General features: G+C 38.2%; 1 protein-coding gene across 4 annotated transcripts in view; it reads right to left on the bottom strand.

The window, feature by feature from the left end:
* Positions 1-20184, bottom strand: part of TMEM62 (transmembrane protein 62) — a 28500-nt gene that overhangs the window by 7900 nt on the left and 416 nt on the right. For 2 of the 4 annotated variants that reach the window (XR_009276888.1, XM_058832021.1), the window contains exons 2-14: positions 16199-16310; positions 15169-15306; positions 13827-13872; positions 12479-12620; positions 12157-12281; positions 11894-12016; positions 10878-11033; positions 9271-9430; positions 7556-7669; positions 6518-6602; positions 4867-4971; positions 3990-4108; positions 2751-3085 (exon numbers count right to left, since the gene is read on the bottom strand). Coding sequence is in view for 3 of the 4 variants with exons in the window: in XM_058832021.1 (XP_058688004.1) it covers positions 2759-3085; positions 3990-4108; positions 4867-4971; positions 6518-6602; positions 7556-7669; positions 9271-9430; positions 10878-11033; positions 11894-12016; positions 12157-12281; positions 12479-12620; positions 13827-13872; positions 15169-15306; positions 16199-16310 (1752 nt within the window). In the remaining variant the exon portion in view is untranslated. Of the gene's footprint in view, positions 1-1134; positions 3086-3989; positions 4109-4866; positions 4972-6517; positions 6603-7555; positions 7670-9270; positions 9431-10877; positions 11034-11893; positions 12017-12156; positions 12282-12478; positions 12621-13826; positions 13873-15168; positions 15307-16198; positions 16311-20184 lie in introns of those variants that run through there. The other 2 variants (XM_058832030.1, XM_058832042.1) reach the window with 2 other exon arrangements.

The following is a 20184-nucleotide window of genomic DNA, read 5'->3' as shown; positions in this document are numbered from 1 at the left end:
AGCATCACATAAAGAAAATACTTTGTGAGACAACTCAGAACTCTTTAGGAAGAGCACAGAAAAGCAGAAAGGAGACACAATGTTTTAGCCACACTAACACAGAATTTTGCAACCAGAAGTGTAGATTCAAAGTAGTAAGATAAAAAGTACTGAAGTTTAGTTTTGCTACAGTACTCTGGTCGGGGTAGAGTGATAAGTGTGCTGTATATGCAACAGATCCTATTCTCTAGGTCTCTCCTAGATCTGCCCTATCTGGCAGGATAGCCAGCAGGAACCAAGAAACGAGGCTCCAAGTGAGGAGAAGTGGGAAAAAGGTGATTACGTAAATCTGCAAAATAAGTGTGAAGCAGAGGAGGATAGCTCTATAAATCCAGTAAATGAGGAGATAACACAGGAACAACTGCCTGATAAGACCAAAGAAGAAATTTGCTTGACTTTCGTGCTACCCTTTAGCATAGTAAAATATAATCCCATCAGCCACTTTCCCCTAGCGCGTGGGTGGCAAAATAAATGAATAATGTGCCCTTAAATGAAGGCAAGAGAACGTATAGCCAATGATTGCAAAGGTTCCAGGGGTTGGGATGTATAAAAGCAGGTGCTGGCACTGCAGTGTGCTGGCTCTGTGGATCCACCACCCAGCACCTGCTCTGCACACACAGGAAATATGCCTTTCAGCTCTGTGTCCACTGGCTTCCTGCACACCTGTGAGAGAACCCATAGCAACAGGAATTTTGGTGACACAGCTGCAGAGCTGGATTGTCCTGCTGTCCTGGCAGCAGCGAGTCAGATGGGACAGGTCTCCAGTGCGCACCAACCCCCTAATCGGGGACCCCACTGAATCCTTTACAGTGCCAGGGTGCTGCAGTGCCCCAGAGAGGTATTTGAGGAAGCCAAAGGAGATTGTGTGTCAGCTTCCCTGGACCCCCAGAATTTTCTAGATTGGTAAGTGCACTTTTGTTCCTCTTTCTCCTTTAAAAAAAAAAAAAAAAAATCAGCCTCCACATAAGCCATGCATGAATGCTCAAAGTGGGAGCTTAATCAATCAGTGGGTTCAAGTGGTGTGCACTGCAGAGAATATTGGAGAGGCCAGCCTAAGGGTAAAAGTATCGAGTGACATTATATTTAACAATGGGAGCAAGTCAAAAGATATAAAGTATTTTATTGCCATTTCTTATTCTCTCTAATCACATAAAAGTTATTTAATTGTGAAATGTGATTTTATTGTCTATTTTTTAGTATTGTATCTCACAAATACATTTTGTCCCCTGTCTCTGATTTTTTAACAGCTTTGCAAATCAAACTTTTGTAGCAACAAATGACATTCTTTATTCTCTTAACAGTACATTTAACTCATGTAAATGGGTGCTCTTTCTCTCTTATTCCTATTACATTGAAGAAATTACATTATTATTACATTACTATTTTCCTGTATCATCGAAGAACAGAAATTAAGGAATAGGAAAACTGTCGCCTGTTAGAAATAACAGAAGTCCTTATTGTAGTCAATATTTGCTTCCAATTTATTTTCCTGTGTGTTCTACTACAGTCACTGCTGGTTTTTCCAAAGGGGCAATAAATAAATTAGTCCTCTTTTTTCTTGAGGAGCCATAAATAAGTTACTGTAAAATCACCTAAAATATTTTAAATGTTCCACTCGCAGTAGGTCTTTTGTGAAGCAATGCAGTGTTCTTTACAGATCAAGGCAGCTCAGCTTTCTTGGCTCTGGATCATTGCATTCTTCATTACTGTAACTAACTGTTTTATCATTTTTTGACTTAGAAAAAATGAAAACAAAGAAATTAGTTTTCTTAGGTCACTCTTTGGTGCATTTGGCTGAGAGCCAGAAACATAGCTGAGACCCAGAAAAACAGAAATTACAGACTTTGTTCCTTTTATAGGAATCAGACCATATTATTCCTTTAGCCTCTCCCATCCTGAGGACATTGTCTCTGTTCCTTGCTTTGAAGCTGAAAACCCCAGCACTACTTATAATTCACTGTCCTTTCACCAGTTGTGGGTGGGAGGACTGGCAGCCTCAGAAGTGGAAAATGAAACTCCTTCCTTCCAGAGAGCGAGCTTGTTAGTTAGCCAGCACTCCCAGGGCAAGAGCTATAGGCCACAGCTCAGGTAAACATGAACACAAATATATAGACATACCTTGCACCCTATAATCTGCTTGTGTACAGCATTATGAACTGAAAATATGTATGGGCATAGGACTCTGACTGTGAAGGCCACTACAGCACCTTTGCAATCACTATGACTTCATAAAAGCGTCTGGTCTAGTCTTGTAAAAACACATGTCTACCCTGAAATAAAAATCAAATTAAGCACAAATCCAGAAGCTCATCAAGTTCTATGCTCATTTTTTGCAACATTATAAAAATCAAGAATTTAATTAATTAAAAGTATTTTTCCATTCACAGTAGTAATAGGCAAATATTTCCATTTGTGAGCCATTTGGACGTATCTATCACTAAAAAAACCTCATTGCTGAGATTGGTACACAGTTTACTATATTGATGTATAATGCATAACTGTACTACATGACATGTATTATACAATATGTTGTATAATACAAGGATAGTCTGTATAACATATTGTACATTTACTATTTAATACAGTTCTGTAGCAGTGCAGGTGCAGCTTTGGGTCTTAACACCTAATGGTTGGGATGTATGGAATTCCAGCATCACAAAATGATAATCTTGTTTCTTGGCAGTTTTTAAGACAGAACTTGGAGTACTTACATTGTACTTCAGGAGCACTGACAATTTTTTATCTCTGTTATGTAAGTTCTGAGCTCTGATGATTTCAGTGTCCAGGTTTTATAAATGAGAGCTGCGGTCAGTGCCACCAGCCATGTTCTCATCGGGGAGAGGAAGAACGCCAAGGTGCCGTATGTTCGCTGCAGGAAATAGCAGGAATAGACCTGCCAGGCCAGGAGCAGGGCCATTGCCAGGTGAACAAGCACAGCCACGAGGCGTCGGACATGACGGATGTGGGAACGGAAGCTGTGGCCCTGGCATCGCAGCAACAGGCACCAGCACAGATAGGCCATCAATGGCAGGTTGAAAAACATCATCTGAAAGGAAGAACAAAGGAAAATAAGACAATGGGCAAGCCAAGGGTTCTGGATAACATCTACGAAGGCTTAAAAACATATGCACACATAAAGGTGTCCCATTCTGAGGTCTGAGTACAATTCCCAGAAATAGAATCTCAGGATGCACCTCCACAACTCTGCAGCTGATAAAGCTGTGACTGCCTGTGCCTGAGTCCCTGGCCAAGAATTCCTGCCCATTCCCTTGCAGTAACACGCATCTGACACTTCCTGGAACAGATTCAGAGAGCTGCACTTAGCAAAAAATTAGCAGGACAAAACCAGACAGACCGTATGTTAGCGTAGCTCTGACCTAGCACACTGCAGTGTCACACTGGTCCAAGGGAGACACCATGAAGAAGGAGGCAATGCTGGTTTGGTCCTCTATCTTAAATCCCAAGGAATGACACCTTGTCTTTCATATTAAGGGGGAACCACTCCTGGGAAAACTGGACTCATGTGTGCTTAGAGAGTGACACCTACTGATCTGAAGGGTTATGAAGGCTGCAAAGGCTGTCCTGGCCACTCAGTTTTTTTTGCATTAGTGCATTAGTAATCACTGTGTGTGGGCCAAGAGCAAAACCAGAAAATTTATAAAACATTTAGAGTTGTAAACCTGTAGAGACAGCCTCTAACCCAGAGATCCAGGGAGTCCAAAGCTTTTATTGGAGAAAAAGAGAAGTATATGAAAATAATGCACAACCTCCTTCCTTTCTGCCCTTTAAATGTGCAGAAAGGTAAGAAAGACCTCTTGTAGACAGGCATGGTCACTAATGTCTCTACTTTCAAGACTTCTTTCTTTATAAAACTATTAAAAAAAAAAAAAAAAGGAAAAAAGTCCCTGAGAAAAAAGCTGGGTTTTAGCCTTTATTTTATAAATACTCACCTGTAAAATCCCAACCACAAATGTCATACTGCCCTGTAAGAAGGAACCACCAACAAACACCCCAAAGGAAAAACAGGCTCCCATTTGGCCATCTATCAGTTCACCTACAAACCATGGTCCTGCAAGAGAGGAAACCAAACATCACCATCAGAAAACACAACCGAGACACAGCCCTTTCCCACACGGCCTTTTGTACCCTGAGACTTCCCTATTGCTTGTCCATAGTAATAAGCCTCGTGTTTTCATAACCAGCAAACTGCAGTCTGTTGTGAAAATGCCACAGTATGACAGGGGGTTGTGGCATGCAGTGAAAATACTTTTGAATTAATTTCATCTCTGTGGCAATTTTCAACATATAATATCTTCCTTATGAGAGAGGCAAAAAGGTGAATCATTTCAAAGGGGAGCTTTTTCCCAGAATTACATTTAAGATATATGAAAAATGTGGTCACAAACAATTCCAGCCTGGCTCAGCATAGAAATTAAAATAGGCAGGCTTCTCTGTGTTATGCATACTACACTAACAAGAAAACATGCTATCAGTTACATGCTATCAGAGGAGAATAAGCTCAGATTGTTAGTTCTGATGCTAATAATCAAAAAGCAAGCGAAAACCAAACTAAATTCAAAAATACTCACTTTGCTTTCAGAGTAATTGAACAATCGAAGCGCTTAATTAATTCAGGGCTTCTAAGTTAGGCTCTTACAAATAAACCTTTAGTCTCTTTCGACATTAGCTTTTAAAGTTCCACATAGACTTTGTAACTTAAGTAGATTTCCCCCATTCTCCAAGATGTTAGAATTCTTAATTTTCATCAGGATCTAATGTGTGCTTTCAAATGCTAATTTACGTCCTCCACTATTGTGGGCTACTTACCCAGAATGGTGTATAAATTCAGAACCAGAATTGAGTAATAGAAGGTGTTTGTTTTACTGAAGACATGAAGAGAATATGAAGTCAGAGTAAGTAATCCTGGCTTTTCTAAACAGAGACAACATTTATGAAAAATACACTCAATTCAGTTTGCAACACTTCCCCTGATATATATGTAATACTGGTCTTTCTGAAACCAATCTGCACATTATTTACTCGTTCTTTTAAATAAGGAATATAAAAATAATATTTGGTATGTCTACAGAAAAACGCAGATGAATGCCTTACTATTACTGTGATAACTGAAAATAAAGAAGCAATAAATAGAACAATCTATATTAAAAACAGCAAAGGAACCTGCCATTCTAAAGGAATACACTTACTGTATGTAAATAATACTGAATGACCATTCTATACCCAGAAAATGAAGTTAGCTAAAATGAAAAACATGGAGAAAGTTTGTATTAAATGAAAAGTAAGAGAATCAAACCAGTAACCCTTCAAACCCAGAAAGATGGGTCAACATGGACTAGATTAATTTGATTTCCTTTTATTAAATCTACTTTAGTGAGCTCTGATTGCAACTGAAGCAAAAATAAAGGTTAGGCATTAAAATGACATTTTTCTGACAAGTGTGTGGTGTTAGCAGAAAAAAGTAGTATTAACTCTCTAAATGAAGCAGACAATTCACAGATCAAGAGAGTGTTCCTAAAAAGATAGCTTATAGACTTAGAGCTATTATGTGGCCTTCTCACAAAGAATTAACCCCCAGAGGGCAAGCTTCACCTTTGGAAATCAACAACTCTAACAAATTTGTTCACTAATTTGTCAAAACATTTGTCATGGTCTACATGGACCTAACTGACCACAGAGTCAGTTTTTTTACTATTTAGCTGCTGAGTTCCATAAAGGCAACTGTAAATGTGATCCTTTTCTATGTAAGCAGTTGCTGTAGTTAGCTCAGGATGCTACATGACTAGGAGTATAAAGGAAGGGACAAACACTGACATGAATAGGAAGGGAGGTGGCTTCCAGAAAAATTTCATGAGTAAGGTGTGGTTCAAATGATTGTTCAAAGGATAAATGCCATGAGCTTAATAGTAATAATTTTCATTTACTAGATCTATCACAAAGTATCAAGTTATGACAGCAATGGCCTTAATATTATTTTGAGAAAGACCCAATCTGTTCATGTTCTTAAAAAGGTAACAAAATATTAACAAAAAGTTAACAAATATTGTCTTTGCAGAAGGAAGTCTGTTTCTCCACTCAGGCGAGAGAGAATTCTGTGAACGATAGTGAAACAAGCCCACATACAGAACTAATACAAAACAGAACATTCCTTTCCCTACATATTGGATTCTTCAGTGAGAAAATTAAAATGAAACCTTGGACTTCAATCAACTTAATTTTTGTTTAAACAAAGATACCTGCTCAAGTTTCTAATTTACTTTATTTGATATATCGGAGGTTTTCCAGGTTCCCTTAAAAGCAAAGCAGCAGCTTCTGAGAAACCAATCAAACCCCACAGTGGCAGATGTAAAACGCATATGGTGATTAACAGCACAATCACTTACTTATTGTTAACGCACAGGTCAACAGTAAAAAGTTTAGGGGAAAACAGGTCTACTAAAAGGTAAACATTAGATCATACCTTTGAGTGCTGGCTTCTGGAGGTGTCGGAAAACAACAAGCAAGGTAATCTGAATCAGTACGATCAGTCCAAAGAGCACTCGAGCCTGCAAAGACAATTTTGACTATAAGCCAGCCCTGGAAGTGTGTGTCCTGTGCCTTGAAGCACACCTTATGGACACTAATAGAATGATACGAAGATGCTATTTGAGACACATATTCAAAGCTTGTTGATGTCATTGAACTGAAGAATAAAAAGGAAACTTAAGAGTTTCTAAGTTTTTGGATTTGTATTGTACTGACTTGAATTCTATGTAATAGACCTGAATCTTTTAAAAACAGTTTGTAAACACAACCATTGAAAAAGTGTAGTTACACTTCCAAGGCAAAACATTATCTGAGCACTGTTCTGAGGAGAAATGCAGTTCAAGACATGGCATAGAATGCATGACTGATTAACAAAACTAAGATAATAATTTTGAGCCAATTATAATAAGAACTACAGTCATACGGAATTTCTTATGTAGTTCTAGAAGTGCACCTAAACTACTAAGACATGACATCCTTCTTTGTGTGTACTGAGCTGTAACACATCTGGATATGACCTGGAACATACTAAAGCTGATGTGGATTTTCCCCTCCGTTGGAGTTGGTTATGATGTCAGCAGCTGACAGTGAGAATATTTGCAGCATTCTTTCCAGAAAACACATTGCAACAGTTCACAGCAAATTTCTCTTCGGTTTAATGTTTCCTTTTTCTACTGTCTCCAGTAGCTCCTTTTCAATTTCTTGCTTGCACAAAATGTGTGTATACTTATGCCCAAAACTGGATAATTGGGACTAAATCCAGGATGTGAACTGTTTGTATAAACTATTCTTGCACATTTGTGGTTGAAGTGTGCAACTTGAGAAACTTTGAATGTTTCGGAAACATTTATCTGTCTTATCTGGAAAAAGTAAACTGCATTCAAGTCTAGGAATTCCTTCAGGAATTACAAAAATGCCTACTGCAGCTTGGGAAACCAACATGGAGTAACAGCTGTTTTGCTGAAGTACTTACTAGAACATAGTGGTCAGAGAGAAGAATAACAGATGACCAAAAGTCAAATCTAAGAGAGAGGTTTTCTTCCATACCAAATAAATGGCCTCGTGTGCCAATTCTTCCTGAAGCATCCTAGATTGATACAAAATGAGAGTATTTATATAGCAGTGGTACAAAAAACTGCCAAGTTAAAGTTCTTATTATCACTGCAGCTTTTCTAGAAAGATACAAGTGGTGCATGCTTCTCTGGCATATTGCTGTATTAAATTCTATCTACAAAGGATTACTTACAGTCAATTCTGCAGTTTCAAGTAAATTGATGATTATAAAATCGTAATCTGAAAGCATTCCATATGAAGAAGAGCCTGCCATAGATTCAGCAACTTATGGAAGACTGACTGTTTACTGTCCCCTCCCCCCGCTACAATTGTTTTCTGAAAGTTCAAGTATAGGTAATAGCCAATATTAAAATATTTTGAAATTTTGTTGTGCTTCATTTCTGGTGTATTTGCCATAAACTCATACAGATAAACAAACATTTGTTATTTATTGTAATTTATTCAACAGTTTGAGCAGTGTTCCAGATATGGCCTGACAAGCACTCAGTATAGCAGGGTAGTGACTTATCTTGGCTGGTGATGCCCTTGTAGATGCACCCTGGCATCCAGTAGATTTTCTGCTGCACCAGCACACTGTTCATTCACACTGAGCTTGTGGTCCACCAGAACACTGAGGTCTCTTTTCACAGAGCTGCTCCCCAGCCAGGCAGATCACAGCCTGTGCTGCACTCCTGGATTATGTTTTCCCAGATGCAAGTCCTTACACTTTTCCTTGATGAACTTCATAGTGTTCTTCTTGGCCCATAATTTGCCCTTGGTTAATCTGTGTTAGGTCTTTCCAGTCATGTGTTTCCTATGACTTGAGATAACCCCCACAAGGATTTGTTTCCTAATTTTCCCAGGGACTGAAGTAAGACTGATGGGCCTGTAATTTCCTGGATTCTCCTTTAAGCCCTTCTTGTAGATAGGAGAGTCATTAGCCTTCTGCCAGTCTTCTGGGATGCCCCCTGATCTCCACAACTTCTTCAAGACTATGGAGAGTGGCCTTCCGAAGATGTCAACCAGGTGGGTCTCTTAACGCTCTGGAGTGGAAACTGTCAGGGCTCATTGATCTGTAGGATTAAGCTCCTGTGACAGGTCTTACTCCAACTCTTCCTTAACTGAAGAACTAACAGTGCATCTTTCTTTGCATCAACCTTGATGCTTGTTCCCAAGGCCTGAGGCCCAACACTGCTGGTAAAGACAGCGGTGAAGAAAGTGTTGAGAACCTCTGCTTTTTCAGAGTTGTTGGTGACTAATTAATCTCTGTTGTTTAACACCTTGCCAGTATTTTCCTTTTGTTTCTGCTTGTTGTTTATATACCTTTAGAACCCCTTTTTGTAATTTTTGACATTTCTGGCCAATTTCTATTCAAGTGTGCACTTCTGTTGTGTCTTATTTTATTTCTTGTGAAAAATAATATTTCTTTCTTTAGCCCAGCAGCTTTATGAATATTTTGGTGCTTAGCAGTCAGTGTTTATTCCTTTATTAAATCCTTTGGATTTTGTAATCAGACAAATATAAAAGTTAAGTCTATTATCATGCATTTTGTTCCTGTGTGAGGCAGAAGGGTGATAGAGAAGCCATGCCAAGAAAAAAAAAAATCAGTACAAAGAGTGCCAACAGGTACCTTACCTGGACAGTCACATCTATGTGATGGAACCCTTCCCTGTAGTTTTGTGGGCTCCACTTCAGCACATAGAGAGGGCCAGACACCTGATGTGCATTCCCCAGGTAAACTCCATCTATGTAGACTTTAACAGAGCTAATGACAGAAGGAGAGAATGCCAGAATTCTAAGGAGTAAATAAAGAGCAAAAGAAACAGATTTGTTACCAGACTTGCAGGTATGTCATTACTTCCTTAAGAGAAAGACCCTAAAGGTTAAGCTGCCTTGGAGTAAAGAGTTTGAAAGATTTAGAAATTAAAACAGTGTAATATCTGTAGGCTAATGGTAACATGGTAGCCTTTTCCTACAGTTAAAAAAAAAAAAAAAAAGTAGTTCTGTATGGTACTACACAAAAGAACAGGGTAGAAAACTGGCTGTGGAACAGACAAAATGGTGGCAGAAACTGTAAGGCCCTGGCAGAAATAATTTAAGAACTCTTGCTTCAAAACATTTGCCAACACAAGAGGGATGCATCCTCCAGCACACATAGACAAATAACCAAACACTTGGAGATAAAAATTGCCAGGCTCTCTCTCTCTCTAAAGTCCTTTGTTGTTGGGAGTGGGTTTTTGGTTTTTTTTTCCTTTTTGCTCTCAGAGTTGGTAACTGCATTTAGAGCAAATGGAGTGGTATGCAATATCTCAGTCTTGATCTCAGATACCAACAAATGTATTGTCACTTGGTAGTGCTTATATTCATAGAAGCAGTGATACTAACAGAGACTCAAAGTATTACACATGCAATTCCTTTCACTTCTGGTAATACAAAAGACATTCTAGAGCATGTTTTAGTCAAATGGAGGAGTTTCATACAGTTCATACAGTTATGCTGAACAATTCCACCAGTCCATATATTTAATATAATCACAAGAATGTTCAGATAAGGTTCTGAATAGGAAACTGGAAAATAATTAGGACACCTACTAGGATACTGCTCCCGAACTGAGAAGTATGAAAGACTTTTTTTTATTGCAACCCTATGTATGCATTATTTCAAGCAGATTAGTCTTACAGCAAATATAAAATGTTGAAAAGGGCCTAAAAATTTGAACTATAAATGTAAAAATTAAATAGATAAAAATGGAAAGATAGAGAGATTTAGAGTAAATATGAAAATTGGCAGAGGTTTCTTGTGTTTTAATATACAAAGGATGTAGAATTGAAGAGATAAAAAGCTTAGAAGTCTGAAGAGAGAAAATATTTAGAAAAATACATAGACAAAATCCTGAAATCAGCAGAATCAGTGTGAACATGTGAGATAAATAACACAGATTACGTATTTATCTATGCATATTGATTACATATTAATCTATTTTAGTTATATATTAATTGATCAGCTTTGGTTACATAAAGTTTAATTGACTTTAGGGGAAATAACTGCATAAATAAAACAAACATGAATTACTACTACACAATCTTTTTATCACAGACATGATACAAAGAGCTCCCTGGAACAATCTTCCAGAGAAAAGTGAATTCTGAGAACAGTAGACACACATTTAAAAAAAAAAAAGGTTTTGTGTATATACATATAAATATAGTTAAATATTGTGAAATCAAGACATTCCAAGGTACCTGATATGAGTGGAATAGAGAATTTTGACTAATGGTTCATGAGTAGAACTGCTGTAAAGGAAGGATTTGGGATTGGTGATGAGAACTACAGGCCACTCTTCAAAGTTAAGATCTGCAAAGCTGAAGAGGTCATGATCAAATGCGAGGATCCGGTACCTATAATGAAAGGAAAAAAATTTTGTTAATACAAATTGCTCTGTCAACAGCTGATTCCCATGCTTCTCAAGTTCCTAAACAGAACCTGGCTTTATTTTCCATTTATTCTCTTCTGTAGTTGATCTTACATTTTCCTGCTGTATTAACTGTACAGTTGCTTATCTCTGATGAGGTTAATTTTATTATACTTTATTTTATTATATTTTATTATAAATCATGGAAGAAGTACTCAAACTTCCAAGTGTGAAGATCTATGGAATTTTGCATGTGAATCAGGTAGATGAACATTACATTAAAGAAGTGAAATATTATGTACATTTCCACAGTGTCTGTGCAGGTACTCAAGGTAAGGACAAAACCTCCAGTGAGCTCTTTCCCTACCAGTATCTTTCTTTGGATTACTGCAGAATAAAAACTAATATACTACTATACATTCCATGCAGCATTAGACACTTTTTGATATGCTAGTAAGGTAACATTTCTCAGGTGGACTATTTCTGTGTCAAGAATTCTAATAGCTAGTGCAGAGCATGTGTATTTTGAAGTAGTGATGCTGAATTTTATTACAACTTATTTGTCTACATTTGAATACTAAACACACACTAAAGGGACATTTAGATGTCCCCTTTTTAATTTTTAAATATAAATAAGTAATAAAAAATATTTAATTTATTAGCACACTGTTGGTATGGGGAAAAATCCCAAACATACACATAATGCTTTTTTTCAAAAGCATTAATAGTAATAATCAGTCAGGCTGATCTCATGCTTCTTTCAAATTCACCACACAGCATAAAAGGGAATCACAGTACAGGAAGGTAGGTTTCATATAATAATTTGCTCAGATAGGCTTTGCTTACCTCCTATTATCCATCCAGTCTCCCAATTCAAGTTCCAGAGTGCCACCATAGTGTTGACTGTGCAAGACTGGCATCAGCCCACCCATTGTATGGAGATGTCCACATAAATAGGCTGTGGCAGAACTAAAAAAAAGTAAGAATCGTTATTATTTGGGTGGGAAGGAAATATCGCTGCAGAAAACCTTAAGAGTGAGAGATAAGCATGTAAAGACAGGCAAGAAATGTATTTCATGCTGAAAACATGCAGGATAAGAATATCTTACCTCATTAGTGTTCGTATTCCAGGGGATGGGGAGATGATTGTTGAGGTGGGGTAATGGCCAAACCAGATAGTATGGTTGCTGTGTAGACTTTCTTTTGCCATCAAAGACAGCTCTGCCATTTGATTCTGAAACAGGCAGGTGACAAATCCATTTTGCTAAATAAATGTCTTATATGCATTATAACTTAAAACTGTGAACACTCATACAGATGAACACAAATCTTTCAAACAATTTTTCTATATTAAAAAAACCCCAAACCTCCAAACAAACTGCTACAGAAAAAAACAGCCAGCAAAATGGAATGCAAAGACTTATACAATACCATGTTTAAAATCCCAAAAAAATTATAGGGTCTCTTAGGGCCTGGGCTGAGTGTGGCATCCACGCAGATGAATGAATAGTTCCCAAAAGAGGTAGTGTGGATGTAATGGAAAGAGCCATCTTTACGCCAGGCAGAGTATTTCCTAATAAAATAAGATGGAAATACTGCTGTTAGGAAAGCTTGCAGCCATGACACACATACATTGCTTTCTCTCCTTTCATTGACAACAGGTAATTTCACTATTTCCGACTTACAAAATTGAAGTGCTTTTGATACTTTATGCTAGATGGGAATTGTCCATATCTACCACTGGCAAAAACATTTCAACTAACAGTACCACCTAAATTGCTCTATTAAGGATTAAATTCTGCAGCTAAAATTGTTATGAGTTAATCTGAGAATCACTAAAATTCATTAAATGTAGGTTGTTTGTTTTTAATTTTCTTTTGGGGTTTTCGGGTGGGCGTTTTGTGTGCGTTTGGGTTTTTTTGAGTTGTTTTAGTTTTGTTTAACTCCCTGCATGATTTGTGGAAGCTAAAACATTCCTGAGTTCAGATGATGAGTATAATTTGAACACAACCATCCAGAAATCAGTTCATATCCCTGTTCCTCCACCAATCAGAACAATAAAACTGCCAGAAAGTTTGACCTGAATACAATACAAGCAAATATATTAAAAACAAGTTTTCAATACTTCCAATGCCATAAAAACCCTTTCACAATATTTTTTAAAGTTCATGTTATCTTTATGAACATCATCAACGTCAATAAAATTTCTTCCTCGAGTTCCTCCTTGAGTATGTGTAACAGTTGATTCATCCTCTGCTAATGCTGGAACATATAATAGGAATCTATGTTTTTTGTGTAAAAATATTGTATTGCAATACAACCCACTTCCCTCTTTAATTTTAATGCATAATGAACACCAGAATGTGGTGTTGAATTACTATTTTCCTTAGCTTATATTTTTATTTCTGCAAACAATCTTTATTATTTTAATATTTTTAATATTATTTATATTTTTATTTATTAAAAAACAACTCCATTTCACTCCTCCATCATCTCTCCTAGAGTGTGACTAAACATTTTGTAGACATTGACAGATTTAACACACTCAATTACAAAACACAAAAGGATAAGAGATAAGAAATCTGCACAAAGAAGTCTCTATTTTCTCAATCGATTTTGCTCTTCTAACTGACAATGCAAAAGACAGAGGGAATAGTAGATATGATCCTGGGCTATAGGAAAGTCAGTGGAAAAGCGTATATATGATAGCTGAAAATAGGATATTGTTTAGTGAATTTGACTTTGAATATAGCTGCATCTGTATGGTAAATAAAAGTACCTGTAATAATTCTGAATGCTATCCAGGTGTGGAATGTTGAATGAATCTGTAAGGGAGCAAAAAAAGGAATAAGGTAACTTTCAGATCAAATTTATCATTGGCCCCTGTATATAACTAGGTAATGTTGAGATAAGCACACTCAGCAGGTGCTGAAGAGCTACTTCTTAAAAAATGCATAATTGACAAGCAGACTAACTGTGCAGAGGAGACATTATATACTCAATGCAATTAAACTGCAATAGTTTTCTCATTTAAGTTTCAATTCAAATATAAAGGCATTGTGGGAATATAAACTGTTATTTAGCAGCTAAAATCTAAACCTATCTCCAGCTCCACAGAACTTTCCAGCTTTTTTGGGCTGTGTGCATGCTCTGTAAGTAAGACTTAACTCATTCATGGAAAATAAAGTAGCATCATAGAATCAGAGAATGGGATGTGTGTTGCCGCTGAAGATGAATAGATCACACGGACACAGGTCGAGGTGTGGTGAAAGGAAGAGAGAGTTTATTTTTCCTCCCAGGATTTATAGGCTTCTGACCACGGCCAGGGATTGGATGGTCAGGATAACACTTTCTCACTGCACTGGCCATGAGAGATGCCCATCACAAGACGTAACAGAAAGAATGTACACATATCTATGTTTACAGTTACTGTCCTGGGAAAGTCTTTAGAAAACCATGTCAGCGAGCTCAGAAGCTGAGTTTTCAGGGCGACAGATGTGTACAACAGACATCAGCCTGGGGAGGTCTGTACTGCAAGAGTAGTACCCATAGACATAGTTCCATGTCTATGGGTATATATGACAAAGCATGTGCTTTTTCCCCCCCAGTGCAGCTTGCTGTAACAGCCTGTTTATACAGCCTACATGATTGTCAGCTTGTGTATGAATGCTTACAGTGTGGTGACAACCAGTGGATATAAACTCCTGTGACTCCCTTCTATTCAAAAGAAACCAAAGTTCCTTTAGCTTCTGGACATGTGATACCTTTTAAACTTAAACCTATGAGGGGGAAGTCTATGAAAAGTAAATTCAAGCTATATTTTCAGTATGGTAAGGTTACAGTTTGCCCCTCCATTAAATTATGTGGTATATAAAATAATGACATGGAAACTAACATCTGAAGTCATGTTCTACCACTTGCCAGGTAAAAGACTCTTACTTCTCTGGTACTAAAACTCCAGTAAGAGCTTGTAAACAAAATGTGTCCTCAGTAGACATGTGGAAGGCAAGCCTGTCTCCTGATTCATGAGTACAAACACACTAGTGAGTACTAACACTTTACCTCTAAATTCTGTGATCTGCAATCCCAGGAAAGACAGAAATGTTTCATTTCCTTCTTACCATGATTCCCTTTGATGTCTATCCACTTGGTTTTTTCCATGACCCTTGATCTCTTCAGGATTGACTGGTAGGTTATCCACTCATCTTCTACCTGTTCAGATCCCAGTTTATCTCTTGTCTTAGCATCTGTCAGATCACCTGAGCATGTACAAAGGTGAGATATAACTAGAGGCCTACACAGCTTATACAAGTTCTGTAACTAAACAAGCATGCCATCCCTGCCTCCAAGTCCAAGTGGCGGGCTGCAGGATTGGGTGCAATCTGGATGTCCCTTTATCTGGTCCAGGTCAGGGTAAATGCCTTCTAATGCAGATGCAGCAGCATCATCAGACATCTATTGAGCACATCACTGCAGCACTTCCACTGATTAGATAAGTAACTCTCTGTAGAAACAAAACTCCAGGTCTAGCATTAAGATTCTAAAACCTTGCATACAGTAATGGCTCAAAGTCTGTTTGATTTTCTTGTCAAAACTTAATCTATTTCAATACAAGTTGTCAAATGAAGTGGCAAGGCTTATTTCACCTCTCTTGGTATGAAATGTTCAAATGGAAACCAGCAATAAAGTCGTACATTAATTCACAGGTGAATTTCATACAAATGAGCAGGGATTGTTCTGAGAGAGGAACTGTCTCCTAATGACTAACCACAGACATTGCTCAGTTCTGTAATTTCAAACACAAAGAATGTCGAATCATGACCAGGAAAAGAGGGAAGGTAGCTGCTAGCAAGGACTAAGATGTAGCAACACATATTGGGAATACAATAGCTATCTTGTGTGATTGTGTCTGTTACATATAAAACACACTAAACTCACTGAAGAAACTGAACGCTAAAGAGAAGAATAATTCTCTTGTTGAGAAGTCATTCTTTTCAGCTTCTAGCTAGTCTCCCTTCAGCTGCAGTTCTATTTCCATTGCTTAAGGTACCTTAACGTTTAAAGTTCTCTCTTGAGATCCTAGAATTTTGCCTATTTGCTGTTTCTTTGACAGTACACTAAACAGGAAATTCACATTTTTCAGTTGTTTACCTGTGGCCAGAACAAGTGCTGGCTGAATTACATCAATTGTTTCAGAGCAGAATTTTTCAAAGTCAGGAGCTCGTTTGGGATCCCGAAATTTGCTGATATGAATATCTGACACCTGAAAAAGAGAAGAATGAAACACTGCCCCAAAAAGAGGGTTATTGCTACCCAGGATGTCCTGCAAAGCCAAGTATACATAAGAATGCAACCTAAGAGCAATCACAGTGATTCATGTCAGTGTGAGGCATACAGGGTGAAAAAGAAGTGGGTGACTAGGGGAGAACGAAAGCAGAACAAGCAAATAATATTGCAACTCCAACCCTTAAAATCACATTTACATCAATAAAATTTCCTTAAAACTTAGGGCATACAATAATATGAGGAAATACTTAGGTATCCACAATAAATTGTGATGACTGCAAGTGGCCTGCTGCCTTTCCTATTCTCTGAGTTTCTGTGCAACACAATGGTTTTGCTGCAAGTAAGAATACAAAGTACTTCTGCAAAGCAATAGGTTAAAGCTACCTAGATCTTAAAATACACTGAAAATTTATTTTGCACGTGGTGTGACATTTCCAGTAGCTGAGTGGAAGGATTTTTAGAATTCTATCCAAGCATTTTAATGGATCTAATGAGTGTGTTCAGATGCCATTTCATGTGCCTTCAAAAAGGCAAAGATTGCCTAAGAAATGATGATATGACTTGTATGTAACTGTGAAAGATGGTGTTCATTTCTGAATCAATCAAAGCCCTCACATCAGAAGAGCCATTAAGGGAGAATAAAAAAAGTAAGATCTTTCTATTTTTTTACATTGTGGCTTTTCAGTAATGTACAAAAAATCCCTTGTGTGAATGGTTTCAATTCCACTTTCCATCCTACTTCAGTCAATCAATTACTTAACTGTCCTCCTTGGTTTAAACAAATGGTATTTGATGCTCAAAAAGCAGTAAGGACATGCTCGTGGCCATCTGATAATATCACTTGGAAAGAAAAACATAAACTTTTACATTCAGTTTAATAAACCTGTTAACCTGTTCTTGTAAAGCTTGTAGTTTTTGAAAAATCCAGATAAAATGTCTTGGAGAAAAATTATTTACTGCTACTTATTGATATATACATACATATATATATATATACACACACATATACTTATACTGTATAGGAAGAAAATATTATTAAAAAACTGAATACAATTTTTTAATTCTGCTTAGGAAAATTCCCCATTTGGAATGACATGGAATTTTTGCCTAGATCAGAACTGCATGCTAAAAAAGACAAACACTTCTAGATATAACTTTATTTTCACTTTCATTGATGCACTCAAGCTAATGTGAAGCAAAGAGCACAAAACTACCTTGATACATTAAACCTCATTTAATCATTGACAAGGACAGAACTTGTTTTTCTTCTTTTCAGCCTGTGGATTTGCAATTAATCAAAATCAAAACTTCTACAGTTTTCATTCTTGAGGAAAAACAGTCTTACCAGGAACCTTACTCCTGCTCTACTAGTAACTACAGAAAATGTAAATTTCCAACCTTACAGCAGAGTTGTTTGGAAGTCTGATTTTCTACAGTGACCTTCCCACTTTTCTTCCCCATGACTTTAAGATTTAAAAAAAGATTCAACTTGTCATTTGTAAAAGTTACAGTGTCCTGGGACTTCCGAGAGCTGGAACTAAGTTTCTGTCGCCGCTAACAACCATGACACATGAAAATCTCGGAAGTGGAAGAAGTGGAGCTTCTTCTTATTTTTGTTTTTTGTTTTTGTTTTTTAATTTTTAATTCACTTCAGATGATATCCCAATAAAATGAAAAACAGTGGGCAAGATGAAAAGCTTGTAATGCTCTTATTTACTTTCCAAAATGTAGGTGAAAGCCCACTTGCTCCTCTTTCCTCTCCCTCTGAGTGATGTGGATCCTTGGCCTCTCATTGCATCATAGGCTAAGTTACTTTCATTAAAATGGGTTGGAAGAGATTTAGGGGTGAGGAGAAATCACCACCAACATTCTTTATCTGGCATAGATGTGGTTCAGGAGAGGCAGGCGTTAACAAGGGAGAATTACAAGGTCTAGAGCACCAGTTGAATGTATTCAGGTGACAGAAATGGGAGAGCTAATTATAAATTTGTCAAATACTGAGCTAGAGTGTCTATTTGGCACTGGGTAAGAAAGGAAATTCTGCTACAATAAAGGTGGGCAAGCCATTAATAGAAGATTAAAGTAGAAAGACTGTGGTTTAGCTCAGTTTAGAAAGAGATAGTCCTGTGTATGGGAAGAAAAACAAGACAGGAACTACTGGGGGCAGAACTGACCATCTTGAGCTCTATTCAGCATTCAGTGACCTAGGCTAGACCTGTAGAGTCACCAGGGAGCCTGAAGCCTGTTTCCCACAACATCCTCAGGCACAAGGCTGGATTTGGAGCTTGATTAATTTCCAAGTTAGGTCAATGATAAAGCAGCTGTTAAAAGGCACGTCTGAAAGAGAACATAACCACTTGAAAGTAAAGCCAAGTCTCAAATTAGCTGCGCTCTGACCTATCCTTGGGAGAACTCCACTTGAAGTGACACAACCAGAGAGAACACAGCAAGAGAAACATGGGCCTATGCATGCTGCTTGTCAGTATGGCTCTGCAACTGCTATACACTGCTGTATCTGACTCTTCACAAGATAGCAGCTCAGGATAGGGGCTTTCCTTGCATTAATTCAAGCGTATTTCCTGTCTTGAAATCTACTCTGCAGTAAAAATAAGCCTGGAGTCACTAAAGGAAAAATTACTGAAAAAAAATGACACCAAAGTTGGAGAGAACCAGAGGAATAATATATGCCAGCTCATTCACTAAGAGCACTGACTCCAGCTATTAAAGTCAGGCAAAGTGATCTTGAGAATGAAAGCAAACAAACAAAACAGAAACAAGACAGAAACAAACAGCAAAAGCAGCTATTTGTTAGAAGGAAATGCAGAGCAATCCCTGTGACATCTCAGCCATAGATTAACTACAAACATGTAAACACTTTTGTGGCTAGTTCTATATTAAGTGCTTCGGGAATACTCTGGGGAGAAGAGTCAGAAGAGGCCACAGAAGCACGAATATGTCACAATTTGCTTCCAGGACTATACCAGGTCAACTTGGATTTTATGTTTAACCTGGAAACACACCTGTGTACATTTAACCTTCTGAATATTGGCACAGTACCTTCTACTGCTATAACTCAGTTAAGCTATTTTTTCAGCCACACAACTTTTCTGAGGTTTTGGATGGGGAACGGGACAGGCAGAGCCTGCATTTCTCCGTGGGATATTAGATAATACCGCAATAGGTGCTGATGCAATTTATAGGGTAGTGTAATAATTAGGTGATTTTTAATTACCCACTTCCACTACACACGTCTTGTCTGATAAGGAAACTTCTCTGTGCAACCATCCAGGAGCCACTCTGGCAGTCACACTCACAGCACCTGAGCTGCGACCAAGGCCCCTTCACAGCTACACCCCATACACTCAGTCGGACCAGGTTTCCCATAGCAGGGTCTCAGACTTCGGGATCATTAAAATTTAATCTTTTTAAAATTTAGAATTTAATCTTGGTGCAGTAATTAACAAAATAACAGTTCGACTTGGTTACCTCCGAGAAGGGGCCCCAAAGAAAGGAACCCCCAGGCTTTTATACCCTCACAGTCTGAAAGCAGGCAAGTCCGGGAATCACGGGCTCCTGCCGTCTCTGAGTATCCGGTCCCACAGATCCCCATGCCCCGTGCCCTTCGCTGTGTAAAGGGGTTTGACAGGTCCCGGCCTTTCGCCTCGGGCTCCCGCCCCGCAGAGCTCAGCCTGCAGCTCGCCCTACAGCTGCACATTGAGCTGCCGGCTCCGAACATATTCTTCAGCGCGACCTTTCGGACAGCCCGGCAAAACACCTGTAACCTGGGCTTGACCGCGCGGCTCCGCCGTGCCCGCGGCCGGGCCGCCCCTCGCCCGCCCGGCCCCGCTCAC

The sequence above is a fragment of the Poecile atricapillus genome, chromosome 1, assembly GCF_030490865.1.
Source record: "Poecile atricapillus isolate bPoeAtr1 chromosome 1, bPoeAtr1.hap1, whole genome shotgun sequence".
In the NCBI taxonomy this organism is placed as follows: Eukaryota; Metazoa; Chordata; class Aves; order Passeriformes; family Paridae; genus Poecile; species Poecile atricapillus.
The sequence above is the reverse complement of the archived record's forward strand: the minus strand, read 5'-3'. Positions and strand labels throughout refer to the sequence as shown.